At 43.6% G+C, this 19,072-nt stretch overlaps 1 protein-coding gene across 10 annotated transcripts in view; it reads right to left on the bottom strand.

Moving 5' to 3' along the window:
• Positions 1-19,072, bottom strand: part of RGS6 (regulator of G protein signaling 6) — a 450,793-nt gene that overhangs the window by 51,641 nt on the left and 380,080 nt on the right. For all 10 annotated transcript variants that reach the window (XM_016118653.2, XM_016118651.2, XM_016118656.2 and 7 more), the window contains exons 13-14: positions 8,273-8,383; positions 126-251 (exon numbers count right to left, since the gene is read on the bottom strand). In XM_016118653.2, coding sequence (XP_015974139.2) covers positions 126-251; positions 8,273-8,383 — 237 coding nt within the window. The remainder of the gene's footprint in view (positions 1-125; positions 252-8,272; positions 8,384-19,072) is intronic.

Genomic DNA, 19,072 nt, shown 5'->3' with positions numbered 1-19,072 from the left:
ACATAAGCTGGAATTTGAATTTGAACCATAATATTTTACCAGAAAGGGGAGGTAGAGAGAGTGACTGATTATGCAAGTTTCTTCATACACATTCTGTACACAGCTCAGACATTTGAGAGAGTTACCTGAGATTTTCTGAACTGAATTCAGACTCCAGGAATCGTAGGAACTGGTCCCGCCCCACTTGGTCCTTCAACATCTCGTCAAAAGAGAAGCCCCATCTCTTTACTCGCTGCTGGCTGGGCTCTTTGCTTTTGGGTGAAACAAAGGTTTAAAAAAATCATCAATACCAGGCAAAAACCTGTGTCGTATTCTTTCCAGCAACTCAGATCTATTTTGCTGCCACACACTAAAGGAAAATGTTGCAAATTTAAATGACGGATTCTATAAAACCTGTGTAAACTCTAAAAGCACACTTCTGTACACCAACATCAGCCAACGGTAAAACATCTCTTTAAGAAAGGCATGTAAGTGAGGGTCGCCAGGATGGACGCCAAGTGGCCCCCTTTCTATAGGAAATATGACAATCCCATGGCTTTGGCTTCCCTGGATAGTCCTGTCAGTTAAAGGCCTAACTCTTAACCACATCATTTCTCACTTTTCTCTTTTCTTTTTTTCTTTTCATAGCTGAGGTTGCTTTAATACAACTTTTCAGTTGAGACGTCGTCCCCGCCTCCCACACCTCCTTCGATCTATGAGGGAGAAACAGAGTCCTGTTTAGATCCAAGTGACGTACAACTGGAAAGGAATGAATCGGCTCATCCAGGATAAAACGTATTTGGTTGTTTAGAAGCAGAATGTTGCATTCATTTGTTGATTTGACAACCACTTGCACAGTGTTTATGATGTTCTAGGCATTGTTCCAGGCGTTTTATGTTTGTTAACTCACTGAGTCCTCACGACTACTCTGTAAAACATGTACTAGGGTTATCCCCATTTGGCAGAGAGGGAAATTGAGGCTGGGTGATAATTTGCCCAAGGACACACTAGGAAGTGAGGGAGTCAGAACTCAAGTCCTGACAGGGTGGCTCCGGGGCGCAGCAATGAACTCTGCTGTGCTGTGTCACACCCATGGGATCCTTCTCGGACCAAAGCCAGCGGGGCGGGGACGGGGGTGGGTGGGTTCGTCTTACTCTTTTGGTGTTGGAGGATGCAACTATCTCCGTCAGCTTCTGTCTTTCCATTTATAGTTCACTTGCTTTATTTATTCCCCTGACCCTTCAAGCAGTGGTATAGTCCTAGTTCACAAGTCACATGCTATAATCTCCTGCTCAAGGAGTGCTCTGTGGGCCTGCAGGAGAATATCGGGGCCCACCTCAGACATGTGGAATCACAATCCACAGTTTAATAAGCCCTCTGGGTGATTTAAGTGCACATTAAACTCGGAGAAGCATTTGTCTGATAATACTTATTTCTCTTTTTAAAAATAGACACATACTTTTTATTATCTCTAACAAACATTAAGTAAATAAAATCATGTTTCCTTGTGTTGGCATATGGAGCTGACACATTCTCAATATTTATCTCAGAAAATTACACTTAGTAAAAAGAGGAAGAAAGCATGAGTGTTGAAAGGTTTGGAAAAACAGATAGCTCTAGATCAGTGCTGGTCAATAGAACTTTCTGCGATGACAGAAATATTCTATGTCTGTGCTCACATGTGGCTTCTGAGAACTTGAAATGTGGGTAGTGGGACCAAGAAACTGAATTTTAAATTTTATTTAATTCTAAATAGTTAAAGTTTAATTTAAGTGGCAAGTGGCTGCTCTGGTGGAAAGCATGGCTCTGAACTTAAGCGATTCGAACCTAACCCTTCTAGTTCTGCACTGCTAGATGTAACCACTGCCAGCAGCAGGATCTTCTAATTCCAAGAGTATGTGATTGGGCTTGGGAGGCTCTTGTGCACACTCTGCACCTCTAGGCTTAGCCCAGTGGAGTCACAGTAAAAACTAAGTCCACTGGGTGAAACAAGGGGAATCCATGAACGATGTCTTCCAAAGTGCCAGGCTGGACCTCTTCCAATAAGCCAAAAAGACAGATCCGGATTCTCTCAAACTCAAGCCACAGAACCAATCAAACTCAATAGATTTCCAGGAGACAAAAAGTGCTGTTTATAAAGAAATCCCCCTTGGGTTGAGGCTAGCAGCAAAGGTAAGCCCCAGAGAGCTGCAAGATATCGTCTCTTTCTGCCAAGGTCATGCTTGGACCTGGGATGGGCTCAACTATCTGCTCTTTGCCAGCCAGGTTTGCAGAGTTCTACAGGGGTGACGCTGGTGGAAGCTGCACCCTGGTCAAAGGCCGTGCCCAGAGAGCCAGGTGTGGAAAGTCTCTCGGGATATGTATGATTGCCTCATGCATGCACATCCACTACCAACACCCTCACTTTCTGGTGCTCAAGCTGGGAGTCCACACTCACCCCCACCAGGTTCATTGGTGGTGGCAGCGGTGGGAGAAGGGTCATTCTTGGGGTAGACCAGAAAGCTTGGGGTACCATACTAGGTACTGAATCAGAGGCCTAGGGCAGAGGACAGGATCCTCAGAAAGCGGCAAGCTCAGCCTTTAGCAGAAGCAAGGTGGTCTGGAGAGATAGGGTCCTTTGGTGTGGGAGTTTCCTAGGGTGGCCATCGCAAAATACCAACAAACCAGGTGGCTTAAAATAATAAAAAAGTATGATCTCATAGTTCTGGAGGATAAGAGTCCAAAATCAAGGTTTTGGCAGGGCCACGCTCTCTCTGAAGACTCTGGGAGACAAATCTTTCCTTGTCTCTCTCCTAGCTTCTGGTGTTCCCAGCAACATGTGGCATTCCTTGGCTTGCACATGTGTCTCTGCAGTCTCTGCCTCCATCACCACATGGCCTTCTCCCTCTGTGTCTGAGTCTCTGTTTTCTCTTATAAAGACACCAGTCATATCAGATCAGAGCCCACTCTCCTCCATATGACCTCATCTTAACTGATCGCATCTACCACAGACCTGGCATTGGTGTCCCTTCTTCAGAAAGGACTCTGGCTGCTCACTCTACAGTGACCACTCTATTTCCAAGTAAAGTCTCATTCCGAGATTCTGGGAAGGACATGAGCTTTTGGGTGATGCTATTCAACCTAGACTATCTGGGGTCCTTTGAATACCCATTATTTGTAATCAATCTCATTTCTATAGTTGGATGTTCCACCTCTGCTCCTTTTTATCTGGTACTTTTGGCCATTGGGATCTATTCTATTAACAGCTTTTCAGAAACACCCTGCATTACTTGGGTATTTCCAAATATCACCCCCTTTAAGGTTCAAGATCAGATTTAAACATGTTGCTACCACTAAATGGTCTCAGAGGTTATAAAATCATTCTGAAAATTCAAATATCTCTGAACATTCACCCCTCGGTGACTAGAACAATAACTCTTCCTTGGCCCAACTCAAATAATTCACGGAACACACAGCCTCTTTCATTTCCATCCACTGTGCAGAAACGCTTCCCTATGACATGTTTTTTTTTTTATAGTTCTGTACCATCATTTTGCTTTTTAAAGGTTTATGTCCTTGTCTCTCCAGCTAGCACGTGAGTTCTTTGAGAGCAGAGACCATGTCTCACATACCTTGGTATTCACCATAGTGCTTTTCGCACAGCAAGTTCAACGCTAAGAGGAAATCAATAAGAAAATGTGTACAGTGATGTGGGTGATGTGTCCTTATCCTGACAGCATTTTCTAATTGCTAGATGGATGTCTTTTCTCTGACTCTTGTTTGTCTTCCGTGCCTACTGAGCTTGCCAAATTCCTGACTCCCACTGGGCAGCCCAATCCAAAACATAGCAAAGACAGGTGACCCTCCGAACGAGCCAATTTTTCATTTCAGCTGATGTCCCAACTCAGCACACAGTAGGTTCTTAATACATAGTTGTTGAATTTAACTGAAACTTAGAAAAAACCGACTTATTTTGCTGGTCATCTTCAGTCTTTGTTCCACGGACAGGAACCATCTCTAGGCTGAAGTGGGATGTTGGCATTGATCCCAGACTCTGTGCTTCTCCAAAAACAGGTTCCTAACCACTGTCAGCATCTGAGTGGGTGAGAATGTCCAGCTGGGAGAAGAAACAGGCTCCCACAGCTTCTCTTTATTTTCACTTGTATCTAAATGACTTGGTTCTCCCTGAAGATGGACAGAACGCCGCAGGCGTTAGGTTAGGCATTATGATTAGAGTAAAAGTCCAAACAATATGAGCAGAACCAGAGCACTAGTTGTAGGGGTCAGTAGCACCCCCCCTGGGGATAAAGTGTTGATAGGCTTGGATAAACCAAGAGGTCATGTGGCCACCATTTTTCCAAACTACCACATGCCTTTTTGTCAACTTTCAAGGAAAAAAAAAGGAAATCCCAGTGTTACATGGTGAATTAAATTCATGTACTTACCTTTCCTCTTTTCCAAAATACCAATAAAATGACTAAAGAAATAGTCATTTCTCCATCTATCCTCTACCTAACCAACACTTTTTAATGCCTACTCTGTGCGAGACTTGGGTCTAGGTATTAAAATAATTTGAAGACCTATTTAGAAGTTCAACTGGGCGCGGGGTGGGGAAGGATGTGATATCGAATGACTGGGAGGTGAGGTGGTTACAGAAGACCTTTCTGAGGAAGGGACTCCAATTTGAGTGGTACTTGAATGAGAAGAGAAGCCAGCCATGTGAGGGTCTGGGGAAGTGGTCCAGGAATAATAATAATTGAAAAAAACACCAAACCAAACCAAACCAAACCAAACCAAACCAAACCAAAAACAATATTGTATGTAGAGGCAAGAAATTTCCTATAAGCAGATTACAGACTTTGAGAAATTCTGGGAAGGTATGGAGTAGATGAACAGAACTGGGGACAGCTGATTGAGAGCTGCCTGTGATTTCAGTGGGTCCATCTGAGATGAAAGTAGCTGGATGTTCCTAACAGGCCTGGGAGAGCCCCACGCTCCTAGCAGCAGGACTGGAGGGTGAGGCTGTTGGTGGGCATTAGACACGGGGTGTATGGAAGAAACTCAGAAATGAGGGACACAGTGTCCGCATGGCAGGGAGGGTCTCCTAAGTAAAAGGGGAGTGTTTTCTGGTCAGCTTCTATTTTGGGCAATAAGACCGGAGGGCAGTGGCTTAGTAACCTAGGGGAGGAACAGCAAATAAAGAAGGGAAACACATCTTGGCAAAGCAGGAAGACCTCTAAATACATCCTGGGTTTTCCCTGCTTCTCATTGGCTTCTGTCGATCTAACCAGGTTCCCCTAAGATCCTTCCGCAAAAGAAAGAAGAGTGGACTTATTGGGGAGCATCATGGAGAGGAAACTGAGGAACTTCAGAAACCCCATCAGGGCCTGAAAGCACAGCATCTGGCTGCAGAAAGGTCTTTAAGGGTAGGGGGCTCTACCACCCATGGACCCCCGGAGCCACCAGCCCCACTCTGAGAGGGGACTCAGTCTTTTTGTCTGTTCTTGTACCCGAGATCCAGACGGGAACTTTGCCGATTTTCCTGGCCCTACAGCCACATGAACTGCTCAGAGGAGAGCCTGCTGTGTGTGTGTGTGGGGGGAGGGGGGTCAGTGTGTCGGGGGGTCGGCGTTGGGGAGGGGGGCCTCTGTGAACCAAACTACGAATTTTCAAACTCTGCTTTGCCTTAGAATGACTCGAATGCTTGCTGAAATTACAGATACCCAGAACCACCCCAGGGCATCTGTATTCTTAATGAGCGTCCTAGCTGATCCTGATGCACCCTGTGTTTCCAGAACCAGTGACCCACACAATTGCTGAGGAAGCTCTCACCAGCTACTGATATAGACCATTTGGACCAGGGCTGCACATCAGAATCATCTGTGAAGATTTCAAAAAAACAAACAAAAAACTCTAAGCACCCATCCCCCATCCCCCAAAGAAACAAAACAATGCCCCACTGTCAGAAATTCTGATTTAATTGGCCTGGGGAGGGGACTGGGTATTCATATTTTTTATAAATGTTCCAGGTGATTCTAATATATGAACAAGGTTGAAAGCTAAGACCTTCATTTATGAAAACCAGTGGTTCCCCAAATTGCTGGGTGTACAAAACGATTTGCTCTGAACAGTGATTGGAGTAATGGAACAATGACTAGAAAACAACAATTCTCTGATCAATGATGCCCTGTGAAACAGACTAAGTGGCAGAAATAGAGGAGAAATATGAAAAAAAAAATCTGTATCCTACTCTCAGGAGGATTCAAGAGGATAAACATCAATAGAACAGAGCAGGCTACCAAGAAAAAGAAATCCAAAAAATATTAAGAATTCCTAGAAATGAAAAGCACGATTGTCCACCACTCCTCCCAACACTCAGTAGGGAAAGAAAAACTCATTAAAGTGTAAAATCACAGAATGGAAACCACTGAAAATCAAACTGGTGACTCTGAAGAGTAATCCAAGAAATTCTATCCTTGAATAGAGAATAAAACGACTAATAGGAAAGAGAAAAGTGATGTGGCTGCTCCATCCCAGAGCCCTAGAATTCCTACAAAAAAATTTCCTGAAAAGAGAAGACAGAATGGAAAAAAAGAGTAGCAGTAATTTAAAAAAAAAAAAAAAAAAGGAAATAAAACATCCCGAGTTAAAGAAAGATTTAAGTTCTTGGATCAGATAAGAGGAGATGACGTAGGGCATGTTTATTTATTTATTAAAATGCCAGGTCCAAAGATCTTAATATATTTTTATGTTCTAACATCTCAGTTACTATTTGAAATAGATACATATGGGAAGACTAGTGAATGTGTTACGGCATTCTTAAATACCCACATGCGCACTGTTGAGCGCTGCACATCTCAAACTGGAATCAGATTGAACTCTGCCACCCTCGTTTCCTATCCCGTGTTGATTTCGGTACAGCGCTTCACAGTAACTGCCCTGAAACCTCAGCTTTGCAAAGATATGATGCCACCGGAGGGAATGGAATATGACCGAATGCTGAAATCTGTGAACTATCTTAACTAGCAGTTTATGCAGTATCTGAAATATGTCCCACATCTCTGTGTTTCCCTCGAAGATGTAGAATGTCTTGAGGTAAAGCTGTGAGGTCCCTGGCGATGGCTCGGGCTGCCTTGGTGAGGTTTGGGAACCATGGCATTAGACTATAAACACAGTCTCTTTCTGGAAAAGGAGATTGGGTTGGATGAAGAAAATTTTCTTTATTACGTATGTCTGACTAGTTTGGACATTTTAATAATAAGCACCTATGACTTTTATTACTCTTTATAAGGTTTTTTCCATTTCGAGAAAAGAAGCCAGAAAAAGAACAAGCATGAAAGTGAATGAAAGAGATATAAAGAAATGAGAAATGAAATAAAGAGTCGTCTGGCAGAAGGGCCGAGGTGCACGGGCCCAGCACCCCAAATTAATCTGTGCATTTCCTTCTGTCATGTGTAAACGTGGCCCATGCCCGTCTGTGCTCCGGCTCCTCACCTGTTAAGGAAACACACTAACTTCTCTCACAGGTGAGGAGCCTCTGGATGGAACTCCTGCTGCTAGTTACTCAGGAGAGCAGAGTGCTGAACACCACAGCTCTGGAACTCTCTCTCCTCCTGGCTTCCAATCCTAACTCTGGCAGCTACTTGCCGTGTGACCTCCAGCAAATTCATTAACTCCTCTGTGCCTCAATTTAGTCATCTTTCAACAGTGAGAATAATAATCTTTACCTGTTGTGGGGGTTCCAAAGTGGTCCCCAACCTTTTTGGCACCAGGGGCTGGTGCTTCTGTGAGTATCTAATGCCTGGTAATCTGAGGTGGAGCGGAGGCAGTAAGGCTAGTGCTGTAAATACAGATGAAGTTTCATTCCGCTGCTCACCACCTGCTGTGCGGCCCAGTTCCTAACAGGCCATGAACACAGACCAGTCCACGGCCCAGGAGTTGGAGTTCCCTGATGTAAGACACTATGTAGCTAGTCTTGAGTACATGCTGGCTATTATTGCTGCTGCTAAATAATATATTTTTTAAAAAATTGGCCTACAGGTTCTTTCCCCTCCAGCAATCAAAACTAGGAAATGTGAGGGACTGTCCTCGTTATCATGACATCCACAGGGTCAGAGAGAGGCCAGAGGGAAGCCACAAAGGATCCATGTACGAATCAAAGCTATAAGGAGAACTCAGTGGGGAAGTGACTCGAGTTTCTGTCCTGGTCATCAAGTCAAATTAAGATAGGGGATAATGTAATGTCACAATCTCACAAATTTTTTCCACATCTCTCCCACTCCCAAACATTAAACCTTTTTTTTTTCTTTTTTACCTTATTTCTATGTCCCATAAAGAGATATCGTCACTGATCCAGGGATTGGATGGCTCGGCTGGCGTTATCAAAGGATCGTATTCCACATACTGTTCCGTGTAAGCGATTAAACTGTAGGAGGGAAGCAGAGCAAAGAATGCCACTGATTTCCTATGAATCTCACATAAACATTAGAGCAGTCTTAACATAATTCTAAACTAAAGGGAAAAAAATTACCACCACTCCCACTTCCGACGAGTTGAACTGTTTTCATCTGCCCTTGTCCCCTTCTCATTGTGGACATATGGTCTTGCATTCTGCAGTCACTGTATTCAGATGCACTGTGTATCTTTTCCCCTCTTAACTCTTTCCCTGGACCTTGGGGCATCCCTCCCTGGTCACGATAGCCTTACTGACACGCTGGCCTGAAACTGCTTTTGTATAACCCTTTAGACTACATATGCTACAGATCTCGAGGTGTCTGGGACACACAGGATGCTACAGTTCCTCCAGGCTGCCAGCCCAGCATTCCCAGCTGGAAGACTCACTTATTGTAAAGACTTAAATCCTAGCAAAGCATAGGAGTTAATATAAGCATTTTTCTAAAAAGCGGCTTCATTTTTCTAGTTATAATGGAAATAGCCATATAATCTTTTTAAGCACAAATTGTATTTTTATCAAAATGCATGCAGTTAAAACAATAAAATAGTACTAAAGGATTTCACACACAAAAACAGCAATCGCAATGATTTTTTCCCTCCTATTCCTCCCCACAGCGGCATTCACTCTCTACCCTTCTGTTTCTTTTAACATTTACCTGTATATTTCTACATTAAATTTATAGTTGCTCTTGACTTATCAATTTTAGATGAGACTTTAACTTTCTACTTACCAATCCCCAACTCCCCATACCATTTACTCCCAGGATCTTCCAAATAGATTTATATATCAATGTTTGTTAAATCAATAGTCAGTGTCCACATTACTGAACTAGATAAAAATTATTTGCTGCTGACCTAAGGAGCATATTACTTTTTTCAAGCGTTCTAACAAATCTGTAAAAAAAATCTAGCAATACTTTTTCCATATCTTAAATACATCAGATAATCAATCAGTTCTGTCTCCCTGCTTCCTGGAGGCCTTCTTTGTCAAAGTGTCAAAGTTTTGAGTCCTCTTGCTCCAATCTGGACTGTTTGCTCTATAGGCTTGATGCAAAATCATCATCCTGGGACTTCCTTCACATATGTTTTGAAGCCCATGTTTCCTGGATTCCATGTCTGTCTATTGGTTTTACTCCTTGGTTGTGTTGAAGCACACACATCCTTTAGTAGTTTCCTAAGAAAGGAAACTTACTGCTACATATTTTGAGTCCTTGCAGGTCTAAAAATGTTTCTACTTTATACTTGAGCGATAGTGCTGGATAAAAAAAATTTTCTTTCAGTATTTTGAAGGTTTTGCTCAACCTTTTTTTTTTTTTTTTTTTTTTGCATTCAGTGTTACTATTGAGAAGTCTGGATTCATTTTGATTCTAAATAGTTTTTTTTTTTTTTCTCTCTGGAAACTTAGCATCTTCTCTTTATTGCTATCATTCTCTGAAATTTCACCATGGCCCTTGCTGATTGTTTTATTCCCTGTGCTGAGTACAATGTGCGATAGGAAAAAACATATTTCCCAGGAATATTACATTATTTCTTTGCTAATGTGATACCCTTTGTTTTTCTTTCTATAATTCTTTTTAGTTAAATATTGGAAATCCCAAATGAATAATTTTCCTAAATTTTCACTCCAATTTTTCTTTTTTTTGTTTTTTTTGGCAGTTTTTCCAATCTTTCCCTATTTTTTTAAAATGTGGCTCTCATTTTCTTAAGTTTCCAGAATTCACTCGTATTTAATATAGTATTTAGTTCTTGTTTTGTGAATGAAATATCTTCTCATATCTCTGAAGATATTAATTCTATATTTTTATTTTCAGTTTCTTCTGTTCTTGAATAGTTTTTTTGGTTCCTTCAAGTTTCTTTCTCTGTTTATTTGTTTTGATTACATTCCTTCACATTGAGTTCTTCCTTGAGTGTCTGGCAAATCTCTAGACATCCATTTGTGCTAATGAGTGATGTACTAAAACCTAGGAGGCTCAATGTGTGCGTGGACAGGACCTGCTAACTGAAGGGCTTCATTGTCGGGTTATGGGACAGCTTGCCAGTCTTTTCACTAGATCTCCAAATGAGGAATCTGGAGTCTTTCCTCTGGAGACATCTATTTTTATCTAGAGCAGGGGTAGGCAAACTTTTCCTGCAAAACCCAGAGAGTAACCGTTTTAGTCTTTGCAGGCCAGCTGGCTTCTGCTGCAACTACTCAGCTCTGCTGCTGTAGTACAAAAGCAGCTGTAGACAATTCTTCTTTTTTTTTTTTTTTACTTTTTAATTTTTATTATGCACAACATAATACATTGCATGGTATGCAATACACTGCACACCTTTCTAGCAAGGGTAGATAAAGCTGAGTTTTTTTTTTTCATTAATCGGGAAAATCCTTCCTTAATTAATGTTCTCCAAATCCTCTGACACACGGTGATGACTAACTCCAGAGGCGCACCTGTCTCTTTCCATCAAAGTCCACTGATATGAATAAAAGGCAGCCCTCTTTCTCTTGCCCCTCTTAGTGAACTTGTGGATATGTGCACTGGCCACACTGGGGATGAGTAAGCACGCTCCCAGGATGGCATCTAGGGGAGAACTGCGAACCACATCATGGCAGATTACCAAGCAGCAATTCTTAAATGAACGCGTGTGGCTGTTCCAATAAAACTTTATTTCCAAAAACAGGGGGTATAGTGAATTTAGCCCAGAGGTTGTAGTTTGCCAGTCTCTTGTCTATGGGCATACACATGTGGCTCTTGCAGGGCTGTGAGCAGGACAGGGGAGGGTCCCACAGTTCAGAATGTAGACCTTCGATTAATTCTCTTGTTTTCAGCTGGCCCTTTATAATGAGTTGTGCCTGAGTTCTGAGCTGATGTGGCTCAATTTCTCTGGAGAATAAACTGCCTGTGCCCCATAGTGGTAGTAATTGGGGAGAGACGGTCCCTAGTGGGCAAGGAGGCTCCAGAGACAAACTTTACCCAATCTGGCAGGGTTAGCCCCAAACTGTGTTCCTGCCTTTCATCGTCCCTGGTGCCTTTAAGAGCCACAACCAGATTTTGTTGGGTAAACTGGCTCACATCATTATAATACTCACACCCCTAAAATGTAGGTTTTGATGGCCTTCACTCTGTTCCCATTCATTTTTTTTTTAAATTAAATTTTGAAGTATTTCAAGCAGACACAAAGGTATAAAAATAAAAAAGGTAGAAAAAAAGGTATAAAAATCTAAGACTATCACCCTTGAACTCATCACCCAATTAAAAAAATAAAACATTACAAATAGAGACAGAAGCCTGTGGTTATGCTCCCCAATTCCTTAGACTTTATATTTTTGACACACTTGTTGAAACCATTAATTCGTTAATTTGTTGACCTTGTGAGTTCATACCATTTTTATTCCTCTTCTGATATCTTGCTTTTGGGGAGGGAGAGAAGATAAACATATGTTCACAATACTGTCTTGAGTGCATTTTTTGTAATATCATAATCATTTCCTCTATATTAGACACAAACTTTTCTTTAGTATACATAGTACTATAGGACACTATTATTCACATTGGATTTTACATCTTTTGGGTTATTTATTTAGAATTAACATCCATAAGTAGAATCATGTGGGGCTAAAAGATATGGAAATTTTTATGGCTATTGATCGATCCACTTGGAGAAAAAACAAAGCTTTCCCCTCACCATTGGCAGCTTGCATGTCACGTTCCCTCTGCAATGGCAAATTCAGAGCCACAGTTCTTACTACGGAACTGCAAAGGGCAAGCATGACCCATTAGGTTACTGCTGCAACTGTGAAGAAATCAGCCATTCTATCTCATTGCTACTCAGAGTGTGGTCCACAAACCAGCACCAGAGCTATCACCTGGGAGCTCGTTAGAAATGCAGAATCCCAGCCCCACACCGGACGTAAGGAGTCAGAAGCTGCCTCCAGCTATTCTTGAGCTTAGTGGCATCTCTGTGCTTCTCGGAGTTCAACTCCGCAGCCCCTCCTTATACTCTGTGAGCCAATATATGCTCCTTTTAGCTGCGTCGAGTTCCCGTTGGGGTCCCATTGCTCAGAACCAAACCAATACAGCTGAAACAGCGGTGAAGGTGATGGGAATGTGAAGTCAGGTTCATTGAGGCAGCCCTCTGTAGCACTGGCCAGAGAGGTTTCCTCTTTTCAGAGCATGCACTTCCTTGCAGTGCACACACAAGATGAACAGGCTGCTAGGGACACATGAAGATGATAAAAAGGCCAGGCAGGCAACAGCGATGGTTGATACAAAGTACCATTTGAGTCCAAAGTCAATATCAGTAATGACAGAAAGGCTTCAAGTAGGACAGGAAAAGCACAAAAGAGAGACCTGGAAAGAGCTTTATCGAACATCCGGCACCCAACTGTCTGTGGGGCATTGTAACTTGAGTGCTAGTATGTGTCGAGCATTCTACAAAGCTCTTTCCACAAAAGCAGAATTGGGAGGTGTTGCAGACTGAATCGTGTCCCCCCCAAATTTCATATGTCGAAGCCCTAACCCTCAATGTGACTGTTTTTGGAAACGGGGCCGTTAAGGAGATAATTAAGGTTAATTGAGGTTACAGGTGGGGACCTCTGATAGAACCGTCCCTATAAGAAGAGGAAGAGCCCAGAGCTCTTTCTCCTCCGTGTGAGCACAGAGGAAAGGCCATGTGAGGACACAGGGGGAGGGCGGCCAGCTGCAAGTCAGGAAGAAGGCTGTCACCAGAAACCAGCCCTGCTGGCACCTTGATCATGAACTTGCAGCCTCTAGAACTGTGAGAAAGTCGATGTCTGTTGTTTAAGTCTTTGGTATTTTGATATGGCGGCCCAGGCGGAATAATACAGGAGATGGAAAGAATAAACACAGAAAACCCAGAGGAAGCCCGAGAGGAACAGTATTTCCCTTTAAGCATTTTTAACATCCCTTCCTCCTTATCTCTGCCTCTTTTTTTTTTTTTATTATTAATATATGTTTTTTTTTGTTATTTTTAAATTATAAACTTACACATCATTAGAAGATGCTAACGTACCGACTGTTAGCAAGCGTACTACCCACCATCATCAGGAACTTTGAAATAGTTCTTGGATGGAGGTGTGGAGCTGGCTGATTTGTCCACATACTGCTGCCCATTTACTTATAGTAAGTGGCAAAAATTTGCCACATGAAAGTCAGGGGTGCATTATTCAGCACCTACTGGTGTCATGAAATAGTGAATAGCTTTCTGGGTCACAGGAAAATGCTGACACTGAGCTAACACCAAAGTCATGGCTTCTAACTACATTACCCAGTCATGGGTTATTATATATACATGCATATTATATAAGGGGTTATTATACATACATTATGTATATAATGGGGGCTATTAATACAGAAACTTTCCAACTTAGATTGCTAATTATGTCCTATCTTTGATAACCCTGGAGAGGAAGAAAATAATAAAAGAGAATTTACAAAACTTAGTCCAACAACTTGAAAAATACTAAGAAAAAAGTTTTAGATTTTATCCCCTCTCCCTTAACAACAACAACAATAATAAAGACTCATAATTTTGCTACAGATTATATAAAACATGACAAAAGAAGTGTGACAGGTAAGTTAGAGACAGAGGAGATGCTGTCATTATGGGTCAAGGGGTGACTAGGAAGAAATCTGAGAGAAAACAGAAAACTTAAATATTTGGTCTTTGACCCAAGTCCTTGATCCAGGGCTCTTGAAACCCTTGGAATTTCCTGGGTGATAGGGGTGTCTTTTGTTTAAATGAGGTAACCCTTGGTGGCTTCCTGAATGGGGGCTGGTCACCAGAAAGACCAAGCCATGATTAGAAGCTTGGGATTTTAAGCAGCACCCTCTCCATTCTCTTGTGAAAGAGAAGGGCTGGAAATAGAGCTAATGATTGATCACATCTATGACTGGAAGCCAAATAGTCTGGGTTTGGAGAGCTACCAGGTTGGCGAACACATCCACGTACTGGGAGGGTTACACAGTACCGCACCCCAACTCCACGGGAACAGAAGCTCCTCTACTGGGGACCTTCCCAAACCTCCTCCTACATCTCTCTTCATCTGGCTGTCCATCTGTATTCTTTATCATATCCTTTAATACATTGGTGAACATGAGTGTTTCTCCAAGTTCTGTGAGCTGCTCTAGCAAATTAATCGAATCCAAGGAGGAGGTTGTGGGAACCTCTGATTTGGAGCTAACCTGGACAGAGGTTGTGGGTAACCTAGGGACCTACTACTTGGGACTGGCTTCTGAAGTAGTGGGGAGCAGTGTTGTGGGACTGAGCCCTTCGCCTGTGGGATCTGATACCATCACCAGGTAGCCAGTGTCGGAACCGAGTAAGCTGGTGGCAGAGAGTTGCGTGGTGTGGAGAAAACCCACATATTGGTGTCAGAGTATTGTGAGTGTGATAGTAGTGAGAGAGTAAAGGTAAAGCACTAGTGAAGGAAGACTGGGGTTTTCCCTACACAGAATCCCAAGAGAGAAGTACATGTATGGAATTTGATCTACAGAGCAGGTGACGGGGAAGCTGAGGGGAGATACTCTTAGGCTCCAGGGAAAAGGACGGTGAGGATTGGCTTGCAGTGATTGGTCAAGGGAAAATAAGGCATGGAATGTAAAGCGTTATGGCGTAGTGATCATTGCTCCTACTTTAAACATTCAATAAAAATGTGCTAAAACACTCTTTAGGAAATCAGGGCCTCTAAGTGGGAAGAAAGCTGTAATGTGGAAACAAGCGAACGGGAGGGTCTATTTGCACCCGCTTCGGTATGTGCAGTCTCCAAGTGATGACGCAGAGGAGGAAACCAGACAGGAAGAGGAGCTGAGTCAAAAGGGAAGTGAAAAGCAGAGCAGCACGGCAGAGACGGAAGAAGAAAGTTCGGTTTCTTCTAATTAATTAATTAATTAATCTAATTTGTTTTTCACGTTGGAAGAGGCGGGGAGGGAGAGAGAACATGAATAAAAGAACTGAACTCCTTCATTGCAGGTCCCCAGAGAAAATATAATCAATAGAGAAACTTGGGCAGAGTGAAGGGCTGTGAGTGTGAATTTGGCCCTTCGGCAAAAAGAGCATATGCCAGGCCGGGTATCACGGCCCTTCCGGATTTTGGTCTGGATACAATCACCCTGACTATGTTACCTCTGATCTTTTCTTTTCTGTCACCTAATGTGGGCTTGGAAAAGGAGTAGCAAGGAGGACCCCAAGGTGTCTAGAATCATATAAAAGCAAAATTGTAACGACCTCTTTGGCTCCTTTTTCCCCCTCTTCTCCAAACTATCATTAGACATTAAGTTCATGGATTTCTATCGCCCTAGTAGGGTTTTAATAGACACTTAAGGTATTCAGTCCCTTGTTATCCTAACTCGTTTCATTAATTATATTCCATAATCATGTAGGGTTAGGAGGCAGAGGAGGAACCAGCCTCCAACTTCAGGGAACAGTGGTGATCTCGAGATGGTCAAGATGATGATAAAAAAATCAATTCAGCAGTCAGCTGTGATGCACAAATGGCTCCCAGGATAGTGTCAGGGTGAGCCAAGTACAGGAGCAAACATACAGTGACACAACTCTATCTCTCCATGTGGGGCAGTGTGTGGTGGGATTCCTACAGGGACCTGCTCAGCGCCACTGTGGGTAGGGAGAAGTCTCTGGGGATAGCCAGCAAAACACAGAGACTTTCCAGACCATTTGGAACTAGAATATAGATTTCTGTATTCTAAAAGTTGGTCTGTCAAGTTGTATAAGACTTGGGTGAATAAAAAAGGGACTCCTTGAGGACTCCCGCAAAGACGAGCAAGACCTCTTTTATTTGGCAACTTCCACTATTAGAGAACATAGGTGAGATAAGTGTCCAAAAGGGTCTCTGAGCAGAGTCTACAACAAAATAAACTCTTTACCTCAAGGCTTGTCATCTTTCCTTGTGACTTGCTTTAGCCAATAAAATGAAGCAGAAGTAACTGAGTGCCAGTTTCAAGCCTCAAGAGGCTTGACACATTTCTGCTCTGTCGCTTGAAATCCTGTTCTCTCTATGTGAACAAGGTCAAAGTAGTCTGCTGAAGGTGAGAAACCATGTGAGGGCAGCTAGCTGTCCCAGTGGAGGTCATCCTAAACCAGCTGAAGCCAAACATGTGAGAGAGACCAGCCAAGCTTAACAAGCTGCTTACTCTACCCTCAGCTCCACACAGACACCAGGGGAAGCCCAAAAGAGCCAGCTGGCACACAGACACGTGAGCAGCAGTAAATGCCTGTTGTCTGAAGCCACTACATTTGGGGGTAGTTTGTTACTCAGCAATAGCTAACTGATACACATGGTATGCTATGGATTGGAAACAGTGGTTGTGAGGGAGGTGGAAGGGCTCCTAGAGACAAGGATGTTGACAGCAACAAGAAAACAAAACAATAACTAAAAAGCAGAGACTCAAATAACTTAATGGTCTGGGGTAGTTTTGGGAAAGGGAATCAGTTTGTGGCACTTGATAAGACCCTGACCGCTGACAGAATTTTAAAGTACAGTATAAGAACACTGAGCCTGAGTCATCAAGAGAAATGAACTGAAATGTGTGTCCTTTTTTAAGAAGGCAAGCTCGTGAGCTAGATTTAAGACAGATTCTCATTTAAAATAGTTAAAATAAAAAGCTTACGGTGGTATTATTTATCTGGAGAATTCATTTGAATGAGCAGGAACCATACTTCCTGAAGCAAAAATTGGGTAACATCTCAGATGAGCTTTTTACTATTTCCAGGTGTAAAAGGAAATGTAGTTTGGTTGCCATGATGTTGGCATTTGGGGAACGTTTAACCACTCATGGGGACGATAGAACAGAATAGTTGAAATCGGGATGACCTGAGAAAATCTATACAGAAGAGCCAGCCTCTTCATGTAGGTCGCCCTCCTCGAGGCACCGGATTATGAGTATCAGAGGAGGCAGCCAAAGGGGACACACATCTTGTGGACAGCAGGACCAGTCTTAGGCAGCAGGCAGGGCTCTCTGTTCATGAGACCGAGAAGAAAGAGGGAGGGAAGAACTGCATCGGCACAATGCTGCCACCTGCAAGGCCAGCCTCCTCCTTGGCCTGTGCCTTGTTCCTCAGAACACCCTACATCCTGTTCATTCTATCTCATGCATTTGAATTCTGCTCCTTTCCAAAGCACCAGTAAGCGCCCCACTGGAAGATAATGATTGTTCACATTCATTGCATGTGTCAGGAATGGACCAGCTCATGCCTGGATTAACTCATTAACCCTGTGAATTAACTGTTACTTCCGCTTTAAAGATGTGGCAGAGAGGCACAGAGAGATAAAGCAACTTGCCCGAGATCACACAGGAAATGGCAGAGGCAGGACCCAAACCCCTATGGTCCACACCCACTCCCTAAATTGTTCTGTTCTGCTCATTTAGTTCCTGATGCTTCCTTATTCCCTTCCCCGCTGGACCTGCCTGCACCTTTTGACCCAATCCCCACTCTCGCCTTTTCAGAGGTTGGATCTGCGAGATCACCAGCCCTCCCACCGCTCTCCAGTGTCAATTCTCAGGAACTAAGTGAAAAACGGGATGGACCAGCTCTCAAGGGGACAAGGTCCTTTGCCTGATGGCTTCTGGCTAATTACCACGGCTCACCTGGAGCAGGCACAGGGAAACCAGATCCGGCATAGGGATGTGAATGCCCACCTGAGAGAGCTCAGCTTTCACCCCAGGTGAGCACAGCAATCACACCGGAGGCCAGCTGCCCGGGGTGGGGGGCGGGGCACCCGCCCCGTTCCCCACCCCCACAGAGCCACCGACAGACCAGGCCTCCGGGCTGCTTTATCTACTGCACACACCCGGCCTCTCTCCCTCCTCCTCTCTGTCTGGGAGTTTCCTTGTGGCTCTAATGAGAAACCCCTGTGTCATATTGAAAAGTTGCCAGATATTGCTGCTGGGAATAAAATCAAATCTCCTCCGGGCGGAGATGCAGGGAGGCTTCAAACGGGGGAGTGAGGAGTGGCTGGTTGGAATAGTCTTCAGTGTGGCAGCCTCTCAAGCATAATGAGATGGCACCAGGTGGGGCCCCTCCCTGACCCCTGGAAAACAAACAAACAATGGGCCTTGCCAGCCTCCCCTCCCCCACCTCAGCTGTTTCTCTTTCCCCCTCAGCACACCTGCCCAGTGTAGGCCTCCCTCACGCTGACTGGTTCAGGCTCTTTCCTCACACCTCAAGGATAAGATAAAGTTGGGTGAATCTTCTAATATGAGCTCTCAGGTCCATCTGAGTGACGGACAGTGGCTCCACCAAATCCTCAGAGACCCAGTCAGTTAGTTCACTTGCACATTATTCAAAATGTAGTTTCTTCAGATCTACCTGGAACTACTGAATCTGAATCCCCAGAGCTAGAGTTTGGGGATCTCTATTCCTCTCCCTCCCCTACCTGGACCATCATGCTTAAAACCACTGGACCTGAGCAACTAGCCCCAAGGAATGATGGTCCCACACATACTGTCCTGGAACGGCAAACACTGAAGCACCCTCTGAAGGCCAGGCATTGCTAGTACGGACCCTCACGGCATAGCAGGATGGCCATTCCTGTCCCTTTGTCACAGAGAAGCTTCTAGTTCTTCACAGGCTATGACACCAGTGGAGTCAAGGTCATCTCAGCGATGCCACACAAAGGCACTCTTCTGGGACAAAAGCAACC

This window comes from Rousettus aegyptiacus, unplaced genomic scaffold, assembly GCF_014176215.1.
Source record: "Rousettus aegyptiacus isolate mRouAeg1 unplaced genomic scaffold, mRouAeg1.p scaffold_m13_p_3, whole genome shotgun sequence".
Classification (NCBI taxonomy): Eukaryota; Metazoa; Chordata; class Mammalia; order Chiroptera; family Pteropodidae; genus Rousettus; species Rousettus aegyptiacus.
The sequence above is the reverse complement of the archived record's forward strand: the minus strand, read 5'-3'. Positions and strand labels throughout refer to the sequence as shown.